The sequence below is a fragment of the Scyliorhinus torazame genome, chromosome 4 (assembly GCF_047496885.1).
Source record: "Scyliorhinus torazame isolate Kashiwa2021f chromosome 4, sScyTor2.1, whole genome shotgun sequence".
Lineage (NCBI taxonomy): Eukaryota > Metazoa > Chordata > Chondrichthyes > Carcharhiniformes > Scyliorhinidae > Scyliorhinus > Scyliorhinus torazame.
In genome coordinates this window covers 164,425,053-164,448,087 of record NC_092710.1, presented here as the reverse complement: position 1 = coordinate 164,448,087, position 23,035 = coordinate 164,425,053, and the positions used below count along the sequence as shown (strand labels likewise).

Sequence of the window (23,035 nt, the reverse complement as noted above, 5' to 3'; positions counted from 1 at the left end):
AACTGAACGTGGTTTTATCATCAAAATTAAATGTATGCAGAGTTTTCATTCTGTGAGTAATCCGATTTAAAATCACTGAAAATGACTTCTTTAAAAAAAAAGCTAAGCTGAACTATTTCAAGACACAATAGTCAGTTTGACAGTAAATTGAACTTAAATTACGTAAATGGTTTTATGTGCAGCTCACTTATATTTCAAGTTCTGTGGTCTTATGTGGTTGTCTAACTGATTACACCTGGCTTGTGTTGATGTGAAAACCCGACCCCAATAACTTCTTGATTTCATCTGTCTCTAGGTGGAAAGAGTGCTGTACTGACTGCCCTTATAATCGGGCTCGGAGGGAAAGCTACTGCCACAAACAGAGGGTATGCCGCAAAAGAATTTGTGAGAAATGGTGAAAAGTAAGATGCTTTGATAACATTTTTTTGAGAAAAATATGGTTCAAAATGTATTTCTAATCAAAAAAGATGATCACATGCCTGTAGCATGATTAAATATGAGTCCTTGATTTGTACATATTCCCAAAATACACTCTGCAAGGGTGAACTGGCCTCAGCAACAATGAAAACAAGATGTCATTGGGGTTGAGTTTTGTAGTGTTTTGGATCTTTCAAATTATTGACTGCAATCAATATGGTGGGATGTTGAGTTAAATCAGTGTTTAAAATATATCAAAGTTTGAGATATAAGACATTAGTTATTCAGCAAAAAACACGTGACCATGGCACGTAGCGAGTAAATGTCTCCGTGGACAGGATGCCGACCATTTTGTTTTAGAAAATATTTTATTGAGGCATTTAGAATTTTAACAATTTTAAATATCAAATTTCAACAAAAACAAAAACACAGCAATATAACCAACAAACCCCCTCGGTACAGAACCCAGTCAACATGGCTTACACAAACAATGCCTTCTTCCCCAATCACCCCCCCCCACCCCCTGTTGGTTCGCCTCTCCTTACTCATCTCTCCCATGCCGCCCCCTCCCCCTGCTGACAACTTAATTTTTCTTGAAGAAGTTGATGAATGGCTGCCACCTCTGAGCGAGCTCCTCAAGGCGAATTTCATTTTTTCGAGTCTGAGAAACCCCGCCATGTCGCAAACCCACACCCCCGACATTGGGGGCTCCGGGTCCCTCCACCCTAGTAAGGTCCATCTCCGGGCCAGCAGGGAGGCAAAGGCCAGGACGTCGACCACTCTCACCCCCTGGGCTCCCGGATCTTCCAACATGCCAAAGATCGCCACCTCTGGACTCGGCACCACCCTCACTTGTAAGACCTCTGACATGACGTCAAATCTGACATGACCCAGCAAATCCCTGCCAGAAACCCCTCATCCTCGGAAATGCCCAAAACATATGTATATGGTTCGCAGGAACCCCCGCACACTGCCCACACCTATCCTCCACCTCTTCAAAGAACTTGCTCATCCGGGCCACAGTCATGTGTGCCCTGTGGACCACCTTAAATTGTATCAGACTGAGCCTGGTGCATGGCAAGGATGCATTAACTCTTCTCAGGGCCTCCTCCCATAACCCGGCCTCCAACTCCCCACCCAGCCCCTCTTCCCACTTTCTCTTCACCTCTCCTATCGGGGCTCCCTCCGACTCCATCAGCTCCTTGTAGATCTCTGAGACATTACCCTCTCCTACTCCTGTTCTCAACACCACCTTATCCTGTAGCCCCTGGAGCGGCAGGTGCGGGAAGGTCGAAATCTGCCTCCGCACAAAATCCCTCGCTTGTAGATACCGGAACCCATTCCCACCTGGCAACTCAAACTCCTCCTCCAAGCTCGGGAAGCCCTCATCAATAAAGAGATCCCCGAATTTCTCGATCCCTACCCACTGCCACCTCAAAAACCCGGTCCAGCCCCACCTGGAACGAAACTGGTGGATATCACATATATCGGTGTCCTCACACCCTCAGGGCTGCCACTACTACCGGTCTTGTGGAATACCGAGCTGGCGAGAATGGCAGAGATGCCGTTAACAGTGCCCCCAAACTCGTATCCTTACATAATGCCGCCTCCACCTGCTCCTATACCGACCCCTCCCCCACCACCCACTTCCTGACCATCGCAATATTTGCCACCCAGTAATAGTTAATGAAATTCGGGAGAGCCAGCCCCCCACCCATGCCCCCGCCCCAGCAGCACCTTTTTCACCCGGTGGTTTTTTTTTACCAGCCCAAACCCCAAGAACGCCTCGGGGATAAAAATTGGGAGGCTCTGGAAAACAAACAAAAACCTCGGGAGGACCATCATTTTAACTGTCTGTACCCGCCCAGCCAATGACAACGGGAGCACATCCCACCTCCGAAAGTACCCCCTCATATGATCTACCAACCGACCCAAATTCAGTTTCTGCAGCTGCTCCCACCTGGATACCCAAATATCGAAAGCACCCTCCCACCACCTTGAACGGCATCCCACCCAATCTCTTCTCCTGCCCCCTCGCCTGGATCGCAAAGACCTCACTCTTACCCATATTCAATTTGTATCCTCAGAACCAGCTGAATTCCTGTACTATCCCCATAATCCCTCCAATCTCACCCCCTCCCAGCGGGTCCGATATGTACAGAAGCAGATGGTCCGCGTAGAGAGAGACCCTGTATTCCCACCACCCCCTGGCAGACCCTCGATGCCAATGCCAACAGCTCTATAGCCAAGGCAAACAACAGTGGGGAAAGTGGGCATCCCTACCTCGTCCCCCGGTGCAACCTGAAGTAGTCTGACCTTGTCCAATTCATCCGCAGACTCGCCACCGGTGCCTGGTATAGCAACCGGACCCAATCCAAAAATCCCTACCCAAACCGCCCCAGGACATCCCATAAGTATTCCCACTCCACCCAATCAAAGGCCTTCTCTGCGTCCATGGCCACCACCACCTCAACCTTGCGCCCCTCTGGAGGCATCATAATTCCCTCCAGATGCCATTTTAATTCAGTCTAAATATCGAGAGCTAAAGCAATTGTGAGCAGTTTGCACACCAGTCAAGACAAATAAATCATTTTAAAAAATAAATTTAGAGTACCCAATTATTTTTTTTCCCAATTCAGGGGCAATTTAGCGTGGCCAATCCACCTAACCTGCACATCTTTGGGTTGTGGGGGTGAAACCCACGCAGACAAGGGGAGAATGTGCAAACTCCATATGGACAGTGACCCAGAGCCGGGATTCAAGCCCGGGTCCTCCGCGCCGGACAAATAAACCCTAACGGGGTTGGTGTAAATCCTGGACTTGAGTCACCGTTAAAAGTGGAGCGGACGCTTTGTTTAAAAATGTCATTTGGAAAACCCGATCTGGATTTCGGACTGCAAACCTTCAAGGGACTTTGTGTTAATGACTCGATTGTAGATTAAGATGTATTTTGTAATCTATGTTAATCCTAACCCTGTGTGTATTTGTTAAGATAAGGGGGAAGTAGAGAAGTATTGAACCATAATTCAATTTTTCCCAGTTAATAAATGTTTTTTTCCTTGTTGAAACTATTTAGCTGCCCTCTGACTCTATTCCTCCACGTTTTATAAGAAAAAGTAAAATGTACAGTCTTTTGAGCCTGTGTTTCATTCCAGGATATTCCCCTCCAGTTATAACATCAACAGGGATCCTAACATATGGAATTGTTTAATTAAGTAACTTCTGTTCTACTTCAACATACTAATGAATTTGCATTCCAGGAGAGTCCTAATTAAGTACGATTGAATGAAAAGTCCATCACTTTCTTTGTAACATGGTAGATTGTTTTAAGTTGCACTACTTCACCCATCCAATATTCATATTTTGGACTAGGTTCAGCTGTCATATCACCGAACAATAATAATTCCATTGATTTGTTTCTAGAGAAATGAAACCTTGAGCAGCTTTTATACATATATACAAATCATATATCTAATTTCTAACAGTTGAGACATCAGCACAATTCAGATGGAATCAGCTAAACTAGCGCAAGTTCGTAGAACTTTAAATAGCTGTACAGGACCTTAGTTAGACTTCATTTGGAATATTGTGCACAATTCTGGTCACCATACTACCAGAAGGATGTGGATACTTTGGAGAGGGTACAGAAGCGGTTTACTAGGATGTTGCCTGGTATGGAGGGCATTAGCTATGAGGAGAGGTCAGATAAACACGGTCTATTCTACCTGGAACAACGGAGGTTGAGAGGCGACATAGAACATACAGTGCAGCAGGAGGCCATTCAGCCCATCGAGTCTGCACCGACCCACTTAAACCCTCACTTCCACCCTATCCCCATAATCCCTCCTAACCTTTATGGACACTAAGGGCAATTTAGCATGGCCAATCCACCTAACCTGCACGTCTTTAGACTGTGGGAGGAAACCGGAGCATCCAGAGGAAACCCACGCAGACACGAGGAGAACATGCAGACTCCGCACAGACAGTGACCCAGCATGGAATCAAACCTGGGACCCTGGCGCTGTGAAGCCACAGTGCTAGCCACATGTGCTACCATGCTGCCCCAGATAGAGGTCTCCAAGATTATGAGTGGCATGGACAGAGTGGATAGTCAGATGCTCTTTCCTAGGGTAGGAGAATCGAGTACTAGGGGTTATAGGTTTAAAGTGCATGGGGAAAAGTTTAGAATTGAGGTGCGAGACAAGTTTTTTTACACAGAGGATGGTAAATATATGGAACGCGCTGCCTGGCGAGGTGGTGGGAGCAGGTACGATAGCGGCATTTAAGGGGCATCTAGACAAATATATGAATAGGGTGAGGATGGAAGGATATGGACTCCGTAAGTGCATATGGTTTTAGTTTAGGCAGGTACCATGGTCAGCGCAGGCTTGGAGGGCCGAAGGTCCTGTTCCTGTGCTATATTGTTCTTTGTTCTTTTGTGAGGTACAACCCAAAACCACTTGTGCTAATTGTTTCCATGATTTTTGTATCTGCTACAATAGCTGCTGTGTCGATGGATATTATTACTCGCAGATTCCCGCCTTAAGTTAAACTGTGTGCCAGGCACCCAAGTTTGCACACCACTGAGCTATTGAAGCACAAAGAGATTTTGTTTCTTTAATTATTAGGAAAACTGGAGGACTTATTTCTGTGCTCCAGCAACTCCGGGCATATTGTTTTACCAATTAAGTACTTTTTGTTCATATTTTGTCGACACTTGGGCGTTTTCCGTCTCATGTTTCTCGAGCACCGTTTAAAAGTACAGTTGAAAATTTGAATGGATTGAATAAACACTGCTGAAATCATGCATTCAATTCTAATCTGCTGCAGAAATGCTCTCAGAATTGTAACTGCAAACCTGTTTGCTGCAGACATTTAGACCTTTTAAATGTGGTCAGCTATTTCCTTCTAGATTTGTTGCATATTAACTATAACTTCAAGTCAATACTTAGTTTAAAAACTTCAACTATAACAGTGAAAAAATCAAATTCCTGTGCCAAATTGAAGCTCTGTGATGAAAAAGTTAAAGTTCCATGCAAATTAAATTGAACGTGCAAATAAAGCGAGGTCATGTCTGATGCAGGGCCTCTGAAGAGATAAGGAAAACAAGGACATCGCTGGTAGAAAGCCAAATATACAAACATTCTGAACATAGCGAGCAGATTACCATTAATATGAAGATACTTATATGGTGTGTGATTTAAAAACAATAGCCTGCCAAGCAACAAAGAGGCTTTAAGATGGTCAACAACAAGATAGGAAAGAAAAGCAGACATCGCCCAACTATGTTAGGTATGGTGTGGGACCTGGTCTTAAAAAATTGGGTTATGAAAAGCTTGATGTGTTTGGGTGAAACTTGGTTCTAGAAACCAGAGATTCCCAGTGGAGCTGGTGATCTGTTGAGGCATGAGGGTCTAAAGGTGGATTGAAGAGGCATAATTTTTTATGTTAGGTGGAGTCTTGTACTGAATGGTATCATTGAAGCATCTTCAGCGATTTAAAATATTGTAACTGCAGTTTGATGCTTAGTCGCCCTTAACTTGAAAGCAACTCAAAAAAGGGTTTGACTTCAGATGTCATACAATACGAGTAGATATTGTATGAGTCAACGGCTGAACTGATTTAAATTTTAGACCTCTGTTGCTTGATTTAACACTTTGTTGTTGTAGCAATGATTTATTGCTATCTGGAATGCATTGTCATATGGTATAGGAAGCAGATTCAATTGTAACTTTAAAGAAATTGGATATATCCTTGAAAACAAATAATTTCCATGTCTATGGGGAAAGAGCAGGGGAGTGCTGGTTCTTTCAAAGAACTGGCACAGGCAGGGTGATTCAAGGACCTCTCTTCTATAATTGGCTGAAAGTATACTCAACCCTGCCTTGAGTGGTCAATGTAGAACTCAACTACCTATTAGATGGAGATGATGGTCTCAAGACAATTACTTGAGGAACACCATTTGTCCCACCTTAATTCATTTGGAAAGTGCTTTCATTTCACATACCCATTTCTTTAACCAATTGTTTCTTAAAGGTCTACTGGATTTTTCCTCTCATTACTTTTTTTGGGAATCTATTACATGAGTTAACCAAGTGTGAGCCGGGGGGAGGGGGTCAACGTTTACATCTCTCTATCTGTCTCTTGCTCTCTGTGGAGGTCAGTGTGGTTCAGGCTGAGTTAATGGTGATGGAGGGGTGTAAGATGCTGGGGAGATGGAATGGGAGGGGGGAGATGGAATGGGAGGGGGGAGATGGAATGGGAGGGGGGAGATGGAATGGGAGGGGGGAGATGGAATGGGAGGGGGGAGATGGAATGGGAGGGGGGAGATGGAATGGGAGGGGGGAGATGGAATGGGAGGGGGGAGATGGAATGGGAGGGGGGAGATGGAATGGGAGGGGGCAGAGAAATCTCGCTTTCCCTCCAGGCAGTGGAAAACTGAGACCTCAGACTAAGGTGTGAATACATAAGGCATATGAGAGAAAAGGTTACCACTAGTCAGATGAAGAGAAAACAATTTGATGCAGCTAAATTGGATATCAGAAATAAATATGCTTAACAATCTGATATTTAAACAAGTTGGCCCCTGGGCTGGCAGCTCATTATCATAGAAACTCTACAGTGCAGAAGGGGGCCATCAAGTTTACACCGAAGGAGCACTCTACATAGGCCCAATCCCCCACCCTATCTCACCAACCTTTGGATACAAAGGGGAAATTTAGCGTGGCTATTCCACCTAATTTGCACATCTTTGGACTGTGGGAGGAAACCGAAGCACCCGGAGGAAACCCACGCAGACACTAGGAGAATGTACAAAATTCACACAGTCTAGGTTGGAATCGATCCCGGGTCCCTGGCGCTAACCACTGTGCCACCATGCTGCCCTATCACTTTCCATCTCTTATGTTCCACCTTCATAACATTGACCCACAAACAATGCTGGTAGCCAATTCAGTTCATTAAGAGCCTTGTTAACCAGATTTAAAGGAGGCTGATTGGGGCAGAAGGCATTTTAACAAGCCCTCCCTGCTGACCTGGGTGCACTCCCTGAAGGGCATTCCTCTACCCACAGTGGTAGCCTGACTGTTTTTTTCCTGTTTTATATTTAATTTATTTTTTAAGTGGATGCACCCCTCTCAGTTACCTGCCCCCCATTGTAGCCTGTTCCTCTTCCAAAGCTAATCGGCATCCAGCTTCGAGAGTCCATCTGCCATCCTCAATTGGACAGGGAATCTACCTCCATGAAAATCCCAAAGAGTGTCTTCTATCGGGAATAGCCCCAATCTGTGTGTCCCACCCCCAGGGGGAAAATCTACACCATGGACTTTCCGAAACCCTTTGACAAGTTGCCACACATGTACCACTTAACAATCTAAATTAAAAGTCTTCCACCACAACCTGAATTTACAATAAGTACAAGAGTGCGAATTCAAATAATCTTTAGAAACAGGCTATGCCAGTCTTGATGTTCTCCATAAGCCCACTCCCACTCATCACTCCCACTCAACTTCTTCTGCCTCGATCCTTCTATTCCTTTCTCCCTCATGTCTTTATCTAACTTTGCCTAAATGCGTCTGCATTATTTACCTCAAAAACCTCTGGTGATAGCATTTGCCACATTATAACCCACATTCCGGGTAAAGAAGTTTCTCTTGAATTCTCTAATTGGTTTATGGTTCACTATGTTATATTTAAAGTGCAAGAATGATATCGTAGAATCAAATTTGTTGCAGAATCTGTGGAATTCATGTGAAACCATTGCTTCAGAGTTGTCAGATGCTTGTTGTGAGTCACATTTCCAAGTGTCAAGCATCATGATAACAAATCACTTGCTGCCATGGTAGCTGTGCAAATCTCATCACAATTGGATACTTCAAAGCAGACATGTAGCACACAACAAGGTATCTGCCAATCCATCCACCTCAATACAATTAAATGCCAATGTTTCTTCTCTTGCTCTGTGAAACTCAAGTTAGCCAGATCATGGCTTCAGACATTCACTTGTGGCTTCACTGCAGTAATGTTTGAACAGGTGTCAACACTTGCAGATAGTTGTACATCTAATTGTGCGTCTGCTGACCTAGATCTTGTTTATTTTTTCACTGCTGTGCAACCCTGTGATGGTGCATCCATGTTGTGGCATCTATGCTATGCCCGTCCTACCTCGGCTACGCCAACCTCTCCTGGTGAGGCTGCAGAGGCGTTGGCCCTCTGATTGGGCCAGCAGAATTGAGAGTCTACTGTCCTTAGTAGGAAGATTGTTAAGCCATTCTCCGTACTGGCAAGTGGAGGTTCATGCTCCTCATTTAATAATAATAATGGGCCCAATGTCGGGGTTCCAAAGCCTGTGGAAAAGATTTTAGCCTTAACACACTGTCTAGTTTTAGTGGGCAGCAATTATTATCAGCAGCAATGTAATAAAGATATTGAAGTAGCCTCATTTTGTAAATGTCCCATCTACAATGCAAGATGCACTCAGATGTACCGTAATCACAAATCAATACTTACTTTCAATTCCATGTCCTCACATTTTTGTGAACAGCCTGTAGAACCCTAAGGAATCCTGCCAAATGCCTTCTGGGAGTCTAAATCGATAATATCCACATATGACTCTTCAGCCCCTGAAATCTGACCATCATTAATAGCCTTACTTTCTCCACCATCATTTTATAACTTTCATGAAACCTAGTTAGCTCTTCCTCTTTTTTTAAAAATCCTCATCCTCTCCTCATCCTCTAAAGATTGATGCAAGTAATGATTTATTGTCGTGGATCACAGCACATAAATCGATTCAACGTGTAAGAAGGTCCAATTCTATCAGTGCCAAAAATCATGTTTAGGCCTATACCCGACATGTAAATGTTCTACTGCAATGGGAGTCGGCCTCAATTTCTCATCTCAGAAACACAATTCTTATTTACTTTATAAGTCGGTGCATGGGATCAAGGTGATACAGGCCATCTTGCCAGAAAGATGCAGGGGACCTTTAGACAAACCCACACAGAGTGGACTGCACATGACAAATGATGAACAAAAATGGGTTCTCCAGTAAAAATAATGAAGTATGAAGCAGCATTTGCTAACTCCTCAAATAACCGTGCTGGAGCAAGGGAATTCAGTGTCAGTGAAAAACTAGTGAAAAAAAAATTAGAAGAAGGAACCTGCTGTGAAGAAGATGCTCAAGAACAAATGCCCACTACTGACCTGATCTTGAGATGCATGTATCAGCATGGACCCTTAAAAATCGTCAAGAGTGGTTCCATCATCATCAGAAATGCAAGTGTATATGCACATTTAAGTGAGCCAAATCAAAGCATGAGTCTAGACAAAATTTCAGAGCAATGACTTGTTGGCGTAGCCACTTTACAGATCAAAAATATCTTGGGTGAAATTCTCCATTTAAAGCTGAATTGCTCCTGATTTGTGCTCCCAGCAAGAGATTCCCAATCCTTAGTCATGCAAATTTATGGATCACAATTCAGCCCCCCCACCCCCGATTTTCTGGGGCCTTCCCCCTCCCCCAGAATATGGTGATGAATTGACCCAACCCCACAGAGACCCCCTAAATAAAGAGACTCAGCCATCAGAGATCCCTAAATAAGGTGTCTGCCCCATGGACCCTCCAGAAAGGGGTCTCTCTTCTGGGAGCTTCCTGATGGGGTTAATTTTTCTGGGCAAGTCTGCGAGGGGGTCTCCTTATTTAGGGGGTCCCTGGAGGGGGTCTCTATTTAGGGGGTCTCTAGGGTGGTCTCTTTATTTAGGGGATCTCTGGGGGGTCTCTATTTAGTGGGTTTCTGGGGGGCTCTTTATTTAGGGGGTCTCAGGAGGGTGGTCAGATGGACTTTTGGGCAACTTAAAAGAGTTACCCACGTGGCCCACCGCGAGGTCCACTGCGTCAGGGCCATGTTTGCCAGGGCCAGTAGTAATTCTTGCCCATGGGACTCCCGTGCCCAGAGGACCGGAGAATATGGTGCCGGCCCACGCCGATCTTGATCCAGCGGGAGGCCGGAGTATTGGAAACAGTTTTCTTTACAACGCTGGATTCTCTGCCTCACTGCTACGGGCAGTGCAATGCGGAAAAGTTTGCCGGTCATATTTTGGCAAAAACCCAGATAACTTCGAAACACCAAAGACCTTGATGCCAAATTTATCAGCTTCCAACAACTCATTATCAGACAGCAGAAAAAATGTGAGTACCCTTTTACCACATTGGCAACATGGATGAAACACACATGAATTTTGATGTGCTCAATAACTGAACTGACTCAAAAGGTTTAAAAGCAGTTTTAGTGAAAACCACAGGACATGAAAAGCTAGCCTGCATGACTGATGGCACAAAATTAAAAGCCTACAGTAATTTTCTAATATAAGACCATGCTGAAAATCAAGTTCCCCAAGAGACTTTGTGCATGTCCATGAAATGGTTGGATGGATGATTGCAGTGAAGTTGTGGATCGATCGTGTATTGAATCGGTGTCCAGTCGCTTCTGCAAATAATGCAGTGTAGGACATGGACCGATCCCATATGACCGATAAGATTAAGAGATACCTGCCAAGAAATAGCACAGAAATTGCAATTATACCAGGGGTTAAACATCCATTGTTTAATCTTTGGATGTATGCCTCAACAAGCCATTCAAGGATCAAGTTTACAACAAGTGAATAGGTGGATGGTTAATGGAGAAAATATCTTCATAATAGTGGGAATATATGCGTTGCTCTGTTTTGATGTTTTTACGTGGTTTCGCTGTCAAATCATGGCATGTAATTAATGCACAATCTGTTATCAGTCCAGTCAAAAATGCAGAATATGAAATTCAGTGGATGGAGAGGAAGATGATTTGTTGTGGAGAGATGATTTTGAAGTCGCAAGTTTGAAAATACCGAAAAAACCTGGGGTGCGATTCTCTGCTCCCGCGCCGGTTGGGAGAATCGCCTGGCGCGTCATTTTTCCCCGCGACGCCGGTCCGACGCCCTCCCGCGGATTCACCCAAGCGGCGAGAACGGCCCGTCGAGTTCTGCACGGCGCAGGCCGGAGAATCGCCCGGGACACCCAAAATGGCGATTCTCCGCTACACCCGCTATTCTCCAGCCCGGATGGGCCGAGCGGCCTGCCCAAAACGACGGCTTCCCGTCGGCGCCATCCACACCTGGTCGCTGCCAGCGGGGACAGCGCGGGAACGCTGGGGGGGCGGCCTGTGGGGGGGCGAGGGGGGTTCTTTCACCGGGGTAGGACTCAAAAGGGACTGGCCCGCGATCGGTGCCCTCCGATCAGCGGGCCGGCCTCTCTGAAGGAGGACCTCCTTTCCTCCGCACCCTGCAAGATCCATCCGACATCTTCTTGCGGGGCGGCCTCGGGGAGGACGGCAACCACGCATGCGTGGGTTGGCGCCGGCCAACCCGCGCATGCGTGGGTGATGCCAGTTACATGGCGGATGACGCGGCGCTGCTTTTATGCGGTGCCAATGCCCGGCGCGCGCTGACGACACTGCTTTCACGACAAGCCCCTCGAGTTTCTCGCGGCCCCGATACTAGCCCATTTTCGGGCCCTGAATCGGTCGAGATCGGGGCCGTTTCGCGCCGTCGTGAACCTCGACGGCGTTCACGCCGGCGTGGGCACTTAGTCGCGGGAGCGGAAAATCGCGCCCCAGGAGTTGGGTAACTGAAATTTATACGCTAACTGCCTTAGACCGGCAAACCGCCCCTCCACAAACAGGTCCCCAAACTCTCCAGAACCTTCACTTTCCATTGTTTAAATGTTGGGTCCAATTCGGAAGGTCGGAAAAGGTACTTGTTACAAATAGGGACTAGCGAAGGCAGGAAAGGAGCTTAAAATGCTGTCTGAACTGTTTCCAAATTCTAAGGGAGGAGACCGCCACTGGGTTTGAGGAAAATCTGACAGGGGAAAAGGGCAATGATGCAGTGATTATGGCAAGAAGAGTAGAAGAACTGCAGGAGCGAGCCTCCATTTCACCCCAAATAGAATCGGGAATTCTGAACCACAACAAAACCTTTGAATGTTAGCTGCGCAATAATAAAACAGTAAATTGGTGAGGGCCAAGCCTGTGGATTCTGGGATTATTACCCACCCAAATAAAAGAAGATATCAATTTGTTAACCTTGATAAAAAAGGATTTGGGCAGAAAGATGGGAAAACATTGAGAGAAAAATAAAAGCCTCGGGAGCACGTTCATTTTAATAGTTTGAATCCTATCTGTCAAAGATAGAGGAAGGTTGTTCCACCTCTGCAAATCCATTTTGACACTATTAATTAGGCTTGTGTAATTTAACTTATTGAGTGAGGCCCAGTTATGGGCCACCCAGACCCCCAGAAAGCGAAAGCTTGTATTAGAAAGGCGAAAAGGTTACATCCCCGATTGGGCTTGCCTCCCAGGGGGATAAACCGGGAAACAATCACTCTTGCCTAAATTCAGTTTATACCCAGAGAAGGAGCCAAAGGTGTTCAGCTACTTCATTATGCCATTGATGGAGGGAGTTGTGTCTGTAATGTATAGAAGTAGGTCATTTACAAGGACAGACCCGATGCTCCACCTCATCTTGGCTTAGACACCTCCATTGACTAGAGGACCTCAACGCTATGGAGAATAGCTCTATTACCAGGGCAACAAGAGTGGAGAAAGTGGGAAGCCCAGGTCTAGTGCCGCTATTCAAGGAAAAATAGTCAGAGTTCAAAACATTTGTACGAACATTGGCAGCAGGGGCTTTATTGACTGGCGGACCCAGGAAGCAAATTTACAAATCCAAATCTCCCGAGAATACCAGATAAATACTTCCATTTCACTCTGTCAAATGCCTTTACAGCATCAAGAGATACTATCACCTCAGGTTCAGGTACTGGAGAAGGGGAAAGGATGACATTTAGCAGATGATGCGGCCTTTCCTGAAGCCTGTTTGATCTTCTGAATTTTTATGACTTGGGGAAGGGTGGAAACAAGGTTGCCTCCCCAATTGAATATCTGAGTAGTCTCTCGGGAGGCTGCTTGACGTTTGAGTTGGTAAGCCAGGAGACAACTGGTCTTCTCCCAGTACTCGTAAAAAGTGCCCTGGAGTGGTATAACTGATGTTCTGCATTGTTAGTAGACAGTAGCTTGAACTGGGACTGTAATTTTTTTCCTTCCCCCCGTCCCCCTCCCATCTGAGTCATAAAAGGAGACAAAGCCCTGGATATCCCAGATGGAACAAGAGATTTAGGTTTGGAACGGTCCAATCCAGGGTACAGCTCAGGTCACCATAAGCTGATGTGCATTAAGGTTGGGGAGGGAGGCCAGCAGGGAGTTAATAAAATTCCTATCATCCCAGTTGCGGACATAAATGTTGACCATGACTACCAGGGTGTTCAACAGGGAGCCACAAACAATAAAATATCAACCTATTGGGGTTGGCTATAATCTGAAAGAAGGAAAGCTGAACCTTTGATTAATTAAACTTGCTGAAGCCCTGGCCCTGCCATCGGAACTGGAATGAAAAGCCTTCTTAACTCACCCCTTTTGCAGCCTGGTCTAATCACTGACACGCAAGTGGGTCTCCTGCAAGAAAACAACATCAGAATTTAAGCTCTTAAGACTGGTTAAAGGAAAACCAACAGACACCCATCAGCACATGTCTGAGAAATATTCCTTGAGGGTATGGCCCTCGGTTCCCTCCGGCAACCCCACAATCCTGATGTTCTGCCTGCTTGACCTGTTTTCCAGGTCATTCAGCTTGGTTCTTAATGACTTTTTGGTTTAAGCCACCAAAGTCAGATTGCACTTCAGCGCGGCAATCCAATCATTGTAGTCCGATAAAGCCGCCTCCATGTTCTTAATCATGACTCTATGGCCTTTGACGGTCTTGCTGGTTTTATCCAGAACTACACGAAGAGGGGGTTCAAGACTTCTTCAATTGATCTTTTAAGATTGGTGTTGTTCAAACCCTTTTGGCAAAATAATAGTGAGAGTTTGGGTCGTTACTGGAGTGGACGAAGACGCCGACTCCGCCATCTTACCTCCCGTTGAGCACTGAGAAGCTTCAGACTCCGTCAACGAGTTTCTGCTCAAAACTTTCTTAGCTGTGCTTTTTCTGGGCATCTCAGCAGAGAGAGAATTCTACTCCAGAAACGTTCATGAGTTTTCAAGTAATAAACTACTCCATGGCGCCAAGAAGAAGGGCAAGAAGATCAGTTTTCCAGCGGGAGCCATCTCGTGCCCATCTTCCCTTTATACTGCGCCACCGGAAGCCGTCGACCTCCATTTTTGGAAGGATTTTCTGAGGCTTCAAAGGTCAATCAACAAGTTGAAATATACAGTAACTCTGCCATTGCCGAATTTCCAATTGCAATAACACCCGTGGCCACCATCAAAGAGACAATATCACTCTTAGGTACACTCTTTCAATTTGTAAAAATCTTTAGTGTTGTTGATGATATTCCTCACCATCTTCTTCTCATCTTTCCAGTTTGCGTCTCTTGCCACTTTCCTTGTATCCCTTTGTGGGTTACATTTTTCCCATGGTGGCTTTTAGCTTTATACAAATGTTATCGCTCACTTCTCTTGTCAACCAAGGTTGTTCTTACAGAAAATCAGTAAACCTTTATGGGTATGTAATGTTCATGTACTTTATCAAAGTTTTCTTTTGAAAACCTGCCCTTGTTCATTTGTAGATTTATCCCAATATTGGTCTGCTTAGTCTTTTGTGGTATAAATTATTTCTGCCTTGCCCCATCCAAAATCAGCTTTGCCAAAATTTAAAACCTTGATTTGTGACTCATTCTTGTTCCACTCAAACTGAATGTAAAATTCTATCCCATTATATTCACTCTTTTGGGTCATTTCCATGTTAGTCTGTTGGAATTCACCCTTGAATGATGGAAGACAGTGAATTTCACTGAAAGCTGACACTTTGACAGATGAGAAAGCAGCAGACTGCGGGAACAGAAACTTTTGTTCTGTGCTGAAGGCAGAAACATAATGATTTAGCTTCTTATAGCCCATAGTTTTGCTGATCCACTACATTTTTGTGATCAGCCTGTGGGCAGCATGGTAGCACAGTGGGTAGCACTGTTGCTTCACCATCCAGGGTCCCAGGTTCCATTTCTGCTTGGGTCACTGTCTGTGCGGAGTCTGTACATTCTCCCCGTGCCTGCATGGGTTTCCTCCGGGTGCTCCGGTTTCCTGCCACAAGTTCCGAAAGACGTGCTGTCAGGTAATTTGGACATTCGGAATTCTCCCTCTGTGTACCCAAACAGGCGCTGAAATATGTCATCTAGGGGATTTTCACAGTAACTTCATTGCAGTGTTAATGTAGCCTACTTGTGACAGTAAAGATTATTATTGTGTAGAACCTCATGTTCCTGCAGTACATTGTTTTCTCTCGTCAGTTTAAGTGCAGAATCCACTTTGAGTCAAATTTACTATTGCCCTGCCATCCAAGGTGAAATCCAGCTTAAATGACCCATACTACATTTGTGTGGTTCACAGCAGCAATACTAATGATTACTTGAATGTTATATCATTGACAGCCCCATCATTCAAACACCCCGGTCTCCGATGCCGAAATCGCATTTGGCGATCGGCCGGAGAATCCACGTTGGCGGCAAAATCGGGGGTGGCACTGCTTTTGCGATGCTCCGCCCCCTCCAAATCAGCATACTCTAGGAGTACGGCATACGATGTATGGACAGCCTCAAGACGTTACCTGAGGCTCTCCCCCCAATGCGCCGCCTCCGATGGGCCGAATTCCCGACGGCATTGGTCACTCATGGTATTTATTTTTGGGAACTCGGCATGGCGGCTGCAGACTACGTTCAGCGCCACTACAGTCGGTGGGGGGGGGGGGGGGGGGGGCTGTGGCAGGAGCTGGGGGGGGGGCACTGGTAGGTGGTAGCCCGGGGGTGGCGAGCCTGGCCAAAGGGGGTCACTATTTGGCAGGCTAGGTCCACGGGCGGCCAGCGCCATGTTGCACGGCGCGACCGCTGCAGGTCTCTGCCGTGCGCATGCGCGGCCACGGACCCGGCAATTCTCCAGCCGTATCCACAGCTGGAGCCGGGTGCTCTGCGCTGTGTGCCTGCGAGTCCCCCACCAGGTGGGGGATCGGCGGTCGTTTTGTGCCCTTTTGTTCGTAAAATGTCACCGTTCCTACGCCGGCGCCAGCACTTAGCCTCAGAATCAGAGAATCTGGCCCCCTATCTGAATCTTCTTTGGAAAGTTCTCAGCCTTGATGAAATTTGATCAGTGGAGACAACATTTATCTCAATGGTACCATTTTTAATGGACACAACATTTCCCTGTGGCTCCAGATCTATAAATTGTGAGGCATGTCTCCAGTGGCCTTAAATCGCAATGTTTTGTGTACAACAGGGAAAATCCACTTAAAAGCAGTTGTAACTTTAGTCTAGCTTTAAGGTATCAGGTTCTGATCTCCAGTGGATCACACTGGATAGCTCTTGTAAATGGGCACAGGGATAGCAATGTGTGATTAACCCCTGTCTTGTCAACTGCAGTGCAGGCAGGATTGAGGCGTCTGCTCATTTCCATGATTGGTGCATTCAGCAGTGCTGCTCAAGATGTTCATCGGCGCACTCATCAGCAAAGGATTCAACATTGTGAGTGTCTAACATGGCATAAAGCTCGCCTGTGCCTGGGGACGTTTCTTGCAGCTGCTGCCAGAGCTAAGATCATTCTCAGGAGTGTGCTGTGGAAGAATCAACAGTGGATGACCATGAGAGAGAGCAGTTACCAAGGTTTCCAGACATCGCACCGGCGGATTTTAGTGGAAGAGGTGGGAAGAAAAACACATTCAGATGAGAAGAGATGGCAACAGATGTCAAAGCTAGGAGTGTAGCTCCAAGGATCTGGATGCAGTGCAGGAAGTGACACAAGTTTCATCATCAAATGTCATATCCTCCCAACTGCACCATTAACCTCACCCATTGCTCCATGACCTACAGCAACATCACCCACCTACCAGCAATCTCTAATAATTAGTACAAAATCTTGGAATATATATATTTTCCTGCACGGTCACACGCTTAGAACAGTTGCAAGTGTCATGTCACACTCAAAGCTCAGAAACATAATGGCAGCTATATTTGTAATAGCCACACATATTGCAATATATTCACGGACACACTTCCTATTTCTTGCAGGCGAAGGTGGCACATAACAGGAGGCAACAGGAAAGAACAGGAGGAGGACAAACGAACCAAAGTCTCCACTGGTTGGAGTCATACCTAGCATGGTTGTGGTTGTTGGAGTTCAATCATATTAGTTCCAGGACATCACTGCAGCAGTTTCTCAGGGTAGTGTCCTCGGCTCAAACATCTTCAGCTGCTTCATCATAAGGTCAGAAGTGGGGATGTTCACTGATGATTCACTGATGATTGCACAATGTTCAACGCCATTCATGATTCCTCAGATACTGAAGCAGTCCATGTCCAAATGCAGCAAGACCTTGGCAATATTCAGGTTTGGACGGATAAGTGGCAGTAACGTCCGTGCTACATAAGTACAAGGTAATGACCATTTCCAAGAGAATCTGACCATCTCTCTTTAACATTCAACGGCATGGGGCAGCACGGTGGCACAGTGGTTAGCATTGCTGCCTCACGGCGCTAAGGTTCCAGGTTCGATCCCGGCTCTGGGTTACTGTCCATGTGGAGTTTGCATATTCTCCCCGTGTTTGCGTGGGTTTCGTCCCCAAAACTCAAAGATGTGCAGCGTAGGTGGATTGGCCACGCTAAATTACCCCTTAATTGGAAAAAATGAATTGGGTATTTTAAATTTATTTTTAAAAACATTCAACGGCATTACCATAGCTGAATTTCCCACTGTCAATATTCTAGGCATTACGACTGACCAGAAACTAAACTGGACTAGCCATATAAATACTGTGGCGACAAAAGCAAGTCAGAGGCTGGGAATTCTTTGGAGAGTAACTCACATCATCGCTCCCTAATGTTTACCATCTGCAAGGCACAAGTCAGGAATAACTAAACACTCCACATTTTCCTGGATGTGTGCAGTTTCAACAACACTCAAGATGCTTGACATTGCCCAGGACAAAGCAGCCCCCTTAATTGGCACCCCATCCACATTAAATATTCACTCCCTTCTACACCAATGCACTGTGACAGTATACCATCTACAACATGAACTGCAGCAACTCACCAACAGCACCTTCTAAATCTCTATCACCAAGAAGGACAAGGGCAGCAGATGCATGAGAACACCACCACCTGCAGGTTCACCTCCTAGCACTCACCATCCTGACTTGGAACTCTATCACAGTCGCTGACTCAAAATCCTGGAACTTCTTCCCTAACAATGTGGAGTGTACCTGCAGCACATGAACTGCAATGGTTCAGGAAGGCAGCTCACCACCACTCTGTCAAGGGCAATTAAGGATGGGCAATAAATGCTGGCCTAGCCAGCAACATCCACATCCCATGAATGAATAGAAAAAATACGTTACACCCATGGAGGAACCGTGTTGGCCATCATGGGAATGGGCATCACTGAAGTCAAAGCCACTGGGGGCTGCAGTCATCCAACGATAAGGTTACCAAAACACTTAATCCTCCTATTCTTATCTCACTTTTCTCTCATCTTACAATATCTCCTGACTTACAAGCTGCTGATGGTAGAAGCACAGGCTTCTTCTTTCCTCCTCTCTTCTTATCCCAACCCTTTGTCCCTTTTCTTTACAGGTTAAAAGAACCAGAACCTTCTCAATCAGTGAAGAAAGAGGAAGAAAAAGTGAAGCTGAAGAAACACCATCACGCAGTCTCACACCTGCAGCCAGCAGCAACTGCAAGCATTTTAAAGCTGGGATATTGGAGTTATCGGCCCAGCATGAAATACTGGCCCGAAACCAGGGCCGGAGGAAAGATTAGCCCAGATGCCAGCTCAGTGTGTGTGAGATATTTGTATATTTCCAGCAGCAGCCTAGAAGGAGCCACATTTATAAAACTTAAGGATTACAGTCACCTTGACAGCAATCGGCATGAAGCTTTTGGGCACCATTGCACGGCCCCCTTGCGATGGGACTTGGGACGCGATGAGGTCGTTACATCTCACGAGAGGCATCTTGCGAGATTTGCGATGCTTATGACGCCTCACGAGATCTAACACCTCACTGGGTAGGATCCAGATTTGCATCTTTAAATGAGCAGTTAGCCTCACTTAAATATGTCTGCGCCGGATTCTCCCAAGGCCGGGAGAATCAAGGCCGGATCAAGTGCTCTCATCTGGGAAATCTTGACGCGGCACCTTTTGGCACACAAATGTGGACCACACGTAAAAGCAACTAGGGGGTCTCCCAGGTCATCGGAGGCCCCCCAGTGGTCGTGCTCTGGGAAGAATGGTACCCTCATACTCCCGCTGCCACCTTATCGATGTTTTAAATTAATTTTTTATGGGGTGTGGGCTTCGCTGGCTAGATTAGCATTTATTGTCCATCTCAAATTGCCCTTGAGGAGGTGGTGGTGAGCTGCCTTCTTTAACTACTGCAGGCCATGTGATGTAGGGACACCCACATTGCTTGTTATGAGGGACTTCCATGACCCAGTTAAGGAATGGCAAAATGTTTCCAAGTCAGGATGGTAAATGGCTTGGATTGGTAACTCCGAGGTGATAGTTTTCCCATATGTCAGCTGCCCTTGTTCGTCTATATGGTAGTGGTTGTGGATTTGGAAGGTTCTGCCTGAAGAGCCTTGGTGAGTTCTTGCAGTGCATCTTGTAGATGGTAGACATCCACTGTTCTTCAGTGGTGGAGGGAGTGGATGTTTGTGTATGGGGTGCCAATCATGAGGGTTACTTTGTCCTGGAAGGTTGTGAGCTTCTTGAGTGCTGTTGGAGCTGAACTCATCCAGGCAAGTAGGGAATATTTCATTACACTTATAAGACCATAAGATATAGGAGCGGAAGTAAGGCCATTCGGCCCATCGAGTCCACTCCACCATTCAATCATGGCTGATTTCAACTCCATTTACCCGCTCTCTCTCCATAGCGCTTAATTCATATAAATGCCCTGTAGATGGTGGACAGGCTTTCAGGAGTCAGGAAGGGAGTTACTCGCTGCAGGATCCCAAGTTTCTGACCTGTTCTTATAGCCACAGTATTTATATGGCTAGTTCAGTTCAGTTTCTGGTCAATGGTAAACCCCCAGGATATTGATAATGGGAGTTCAACGGTGTTAAAGCTATTGAATGTCAAAGGACGGTGGTTTGATTGTCTCTTGTTGGAGATGGTCATTGCCTGGCACTTTTGTGGTGTAAATGTTAATTGCCACTAGTTAGCCCAAGCCAAGATGTTGTGCAGGTCTTGCTGCATTTGGATATGGATTGCTTCAGTGTCTGAGGAGTTGACAATAGTACTGAACATTGTGCAATTATCAGTGAACATCCCTACTTCTGACCTTATGATAGAAGGAATGTAATTGATGAAGCAGCTGAAGCCACTCTTGGTGATGGGCATTGAAATCCTCCAGACAGAGTGGGCGCGATTCTCTGCTCCCGCGCCATTTCAGAGAATTGCCTGGGTCGCCAAATGTTCCCGTGACGCCTGTCCGACGCCCTCCCGCGATTCATGGAAGCGGCCAGATCGGCACAATCGCGTTTTGCACGGCGCGGTCCAGTGAATTGCCCGAGACAGCCAAAATGGCGATTCACCAGTACCCCCGCGATTCTCAGTGCCGGATGGGCCGAGCGGCCTGCTCAAACGGCTGGTTCCCCCCGGCGCCATCCAGACCTGGTCGCTGCCGGCGGGAACAGCGCGGGAACGCTTGGGGGGCGGCCTGGGAGGGGGGATCCTGCACCGGGGGGGAGGCCTCAAATGGGGTCTGGCCCGCGATCGGTGCCCACCGATCGTCGGGCAGCCCTCTCTGAAGGCAAACTTCCATTCTTCCGCAGCCCCGCAAGATCCGTCAGACATCTTCTTGCGGGGCGGACTCGGAGAGGATGGCAACCACGCATGCACGGGTGACGCCAGTTATGCGGCGCCGGCCGCGTCATGTATGCGGCGCCACCTTTACGCGGCGCCAAGGCCTGGCGCGCGTAAATGACGCGGCATCGCTCCTAGCCCATTTTCGGGCCCTGAAGCGGTCGGGATAGGCGCCGTTTCGCGCCATCGTGCACCTCGACGGCGTTCACGACGGTGCAAACACTCTGTCTCCATTTCAGAGAATCGCACCCATGATATCTGAACGCTTCCACCCTTAGTTCTTCCTCCAAGTGGTGTTCAGCATGTAAGAGCACTGATTCATCAAGGGCCAATTATGTGATAATTAGCAGGAGGTTTCCTTGTGCAGATTTGACCCGATGCCCTGTGACTTCATTGGGCCCGTGGTGTGTGCTGGCAGCCACTCATTGGTGTGCACGCCCCTTTATGTAGATGCACCAAGCGCACCTCCCATTGGGTGCATGCGCATGCATCACAGACACCATTTTTATTGTTTAGAAGGCTTCGTACTGTCCAAAATACTGGCACGGCAAGAGCCCTGTTTCCTCAACAGCCGGCAACTGAGTGCTCCTGAAAACTTTAATATGATTGTAATTGTTGTAATTTTCATGAAAAAATTGATTAAAATTAATAGGCGTCTTTGAGAGAATGGATGATTATATTAAAACTAAAGATCATAAAATTATGTATTTACAGTTCTGCATGCATATCAATAACCTTGAGAAACCGAGGACTTGATGCTTTTAAACCTGAATTATACGGGGAAGCCATCATAGTGGAACAGCACATTTCTTCACAAGGAAAAAGACAGTACAGATTAAAGAGTAAATCAGGTAGAATGTAAAGCTACTTCTTTTTAAAAAGCAACAGCTATGCATGTGGTTTGGGCGAAGTGTATTTTATTAGTTTAAAAAATGTAGAGCAATCATGTTTTTATGCAAATTGCTTTCAGACCTTTGGATATAACAGTGATTTTTTTTTAAATTTAGAGTACCCAATTCTTTTTCCAATTAAGGGATAAGGAGTCAGCCTGGAGGGGCCTCCAGAGATAGAGGGCTCCCCGGTGTGTGACACTCTCCCCGCAAACGGCGTCAATCCAGGTTCTTTTCCATAGATGTCACGCCCAGTCCCCGAAAGAAAAGAGATAGTGAGGAAGCTGCCGCTGTCCACCAAGCAGGGTGCTTCGGGGTCGGACGGGACACTAGAGGGCCCGTTCCACCCAGCACAATTTAGCACCCCGGACCTGTTCAATTTTTCAGGGGAGGGGGGTCAGCGATAACCCCTGCTTCTTCGGTTCTTAACGGGTTATAGTTTGGAAGACCCTCTGTCCCAACCGCTGTCTTCGGACACCTCTGTCACCATCCCAGACCTGTTTCCGGAGTTATTTCCGGGGCCTTCAGGTGACCAGACAGCGGGGATGGAGCAGGCATCTGCACCACCACCTCCCACTGGCCCAGGACCTCGGGAGGAGCCTGAGGAGATCCCGTCTGCCGATGATCAAGGCAGACCCTGGGTTGGTTGGTGGGCCCGTGTCGCCCGCCGCACTCAGTGTGGTGGAGGATTCGGGCCCGGAGGGCGACTGCCCGAAGGCTGTCAGCCGCCCAGTGTCGGGAGCCCAGGGTGCACGAGACGCTCTGTAGCGGGGTGCGGATCTCACTCGTGCC

General features: G+C 46.6%; 1 protein-coding gene across 2 annotated transcripts in view; it reads left to right on the top strand.

Moving 5' to 3' along the window:
* LOC140410570 (structural maintenance of chromosomes protein 6-like) overlaps positions 1-23,035 on the top strand; it is a 185,852-nt gene that overhangs the window by 25,751 nt on the left and 137,066 nt on the right. For both annotated transcript variants that reach the window (XM_072498829.1, XM_072498830.1), the window contains 2 exons: positions 296-401; positions 22,068-22,204. In XM_072498829.1, the coding sequence (XP_072354930.1) occupies positions 296-401; positions 22,068-22,204 (243 nt within the window). The remainder of the gene's footprint in view (positions 1-295; positions 402-22,067; positions 22,205-23,035) is intronic.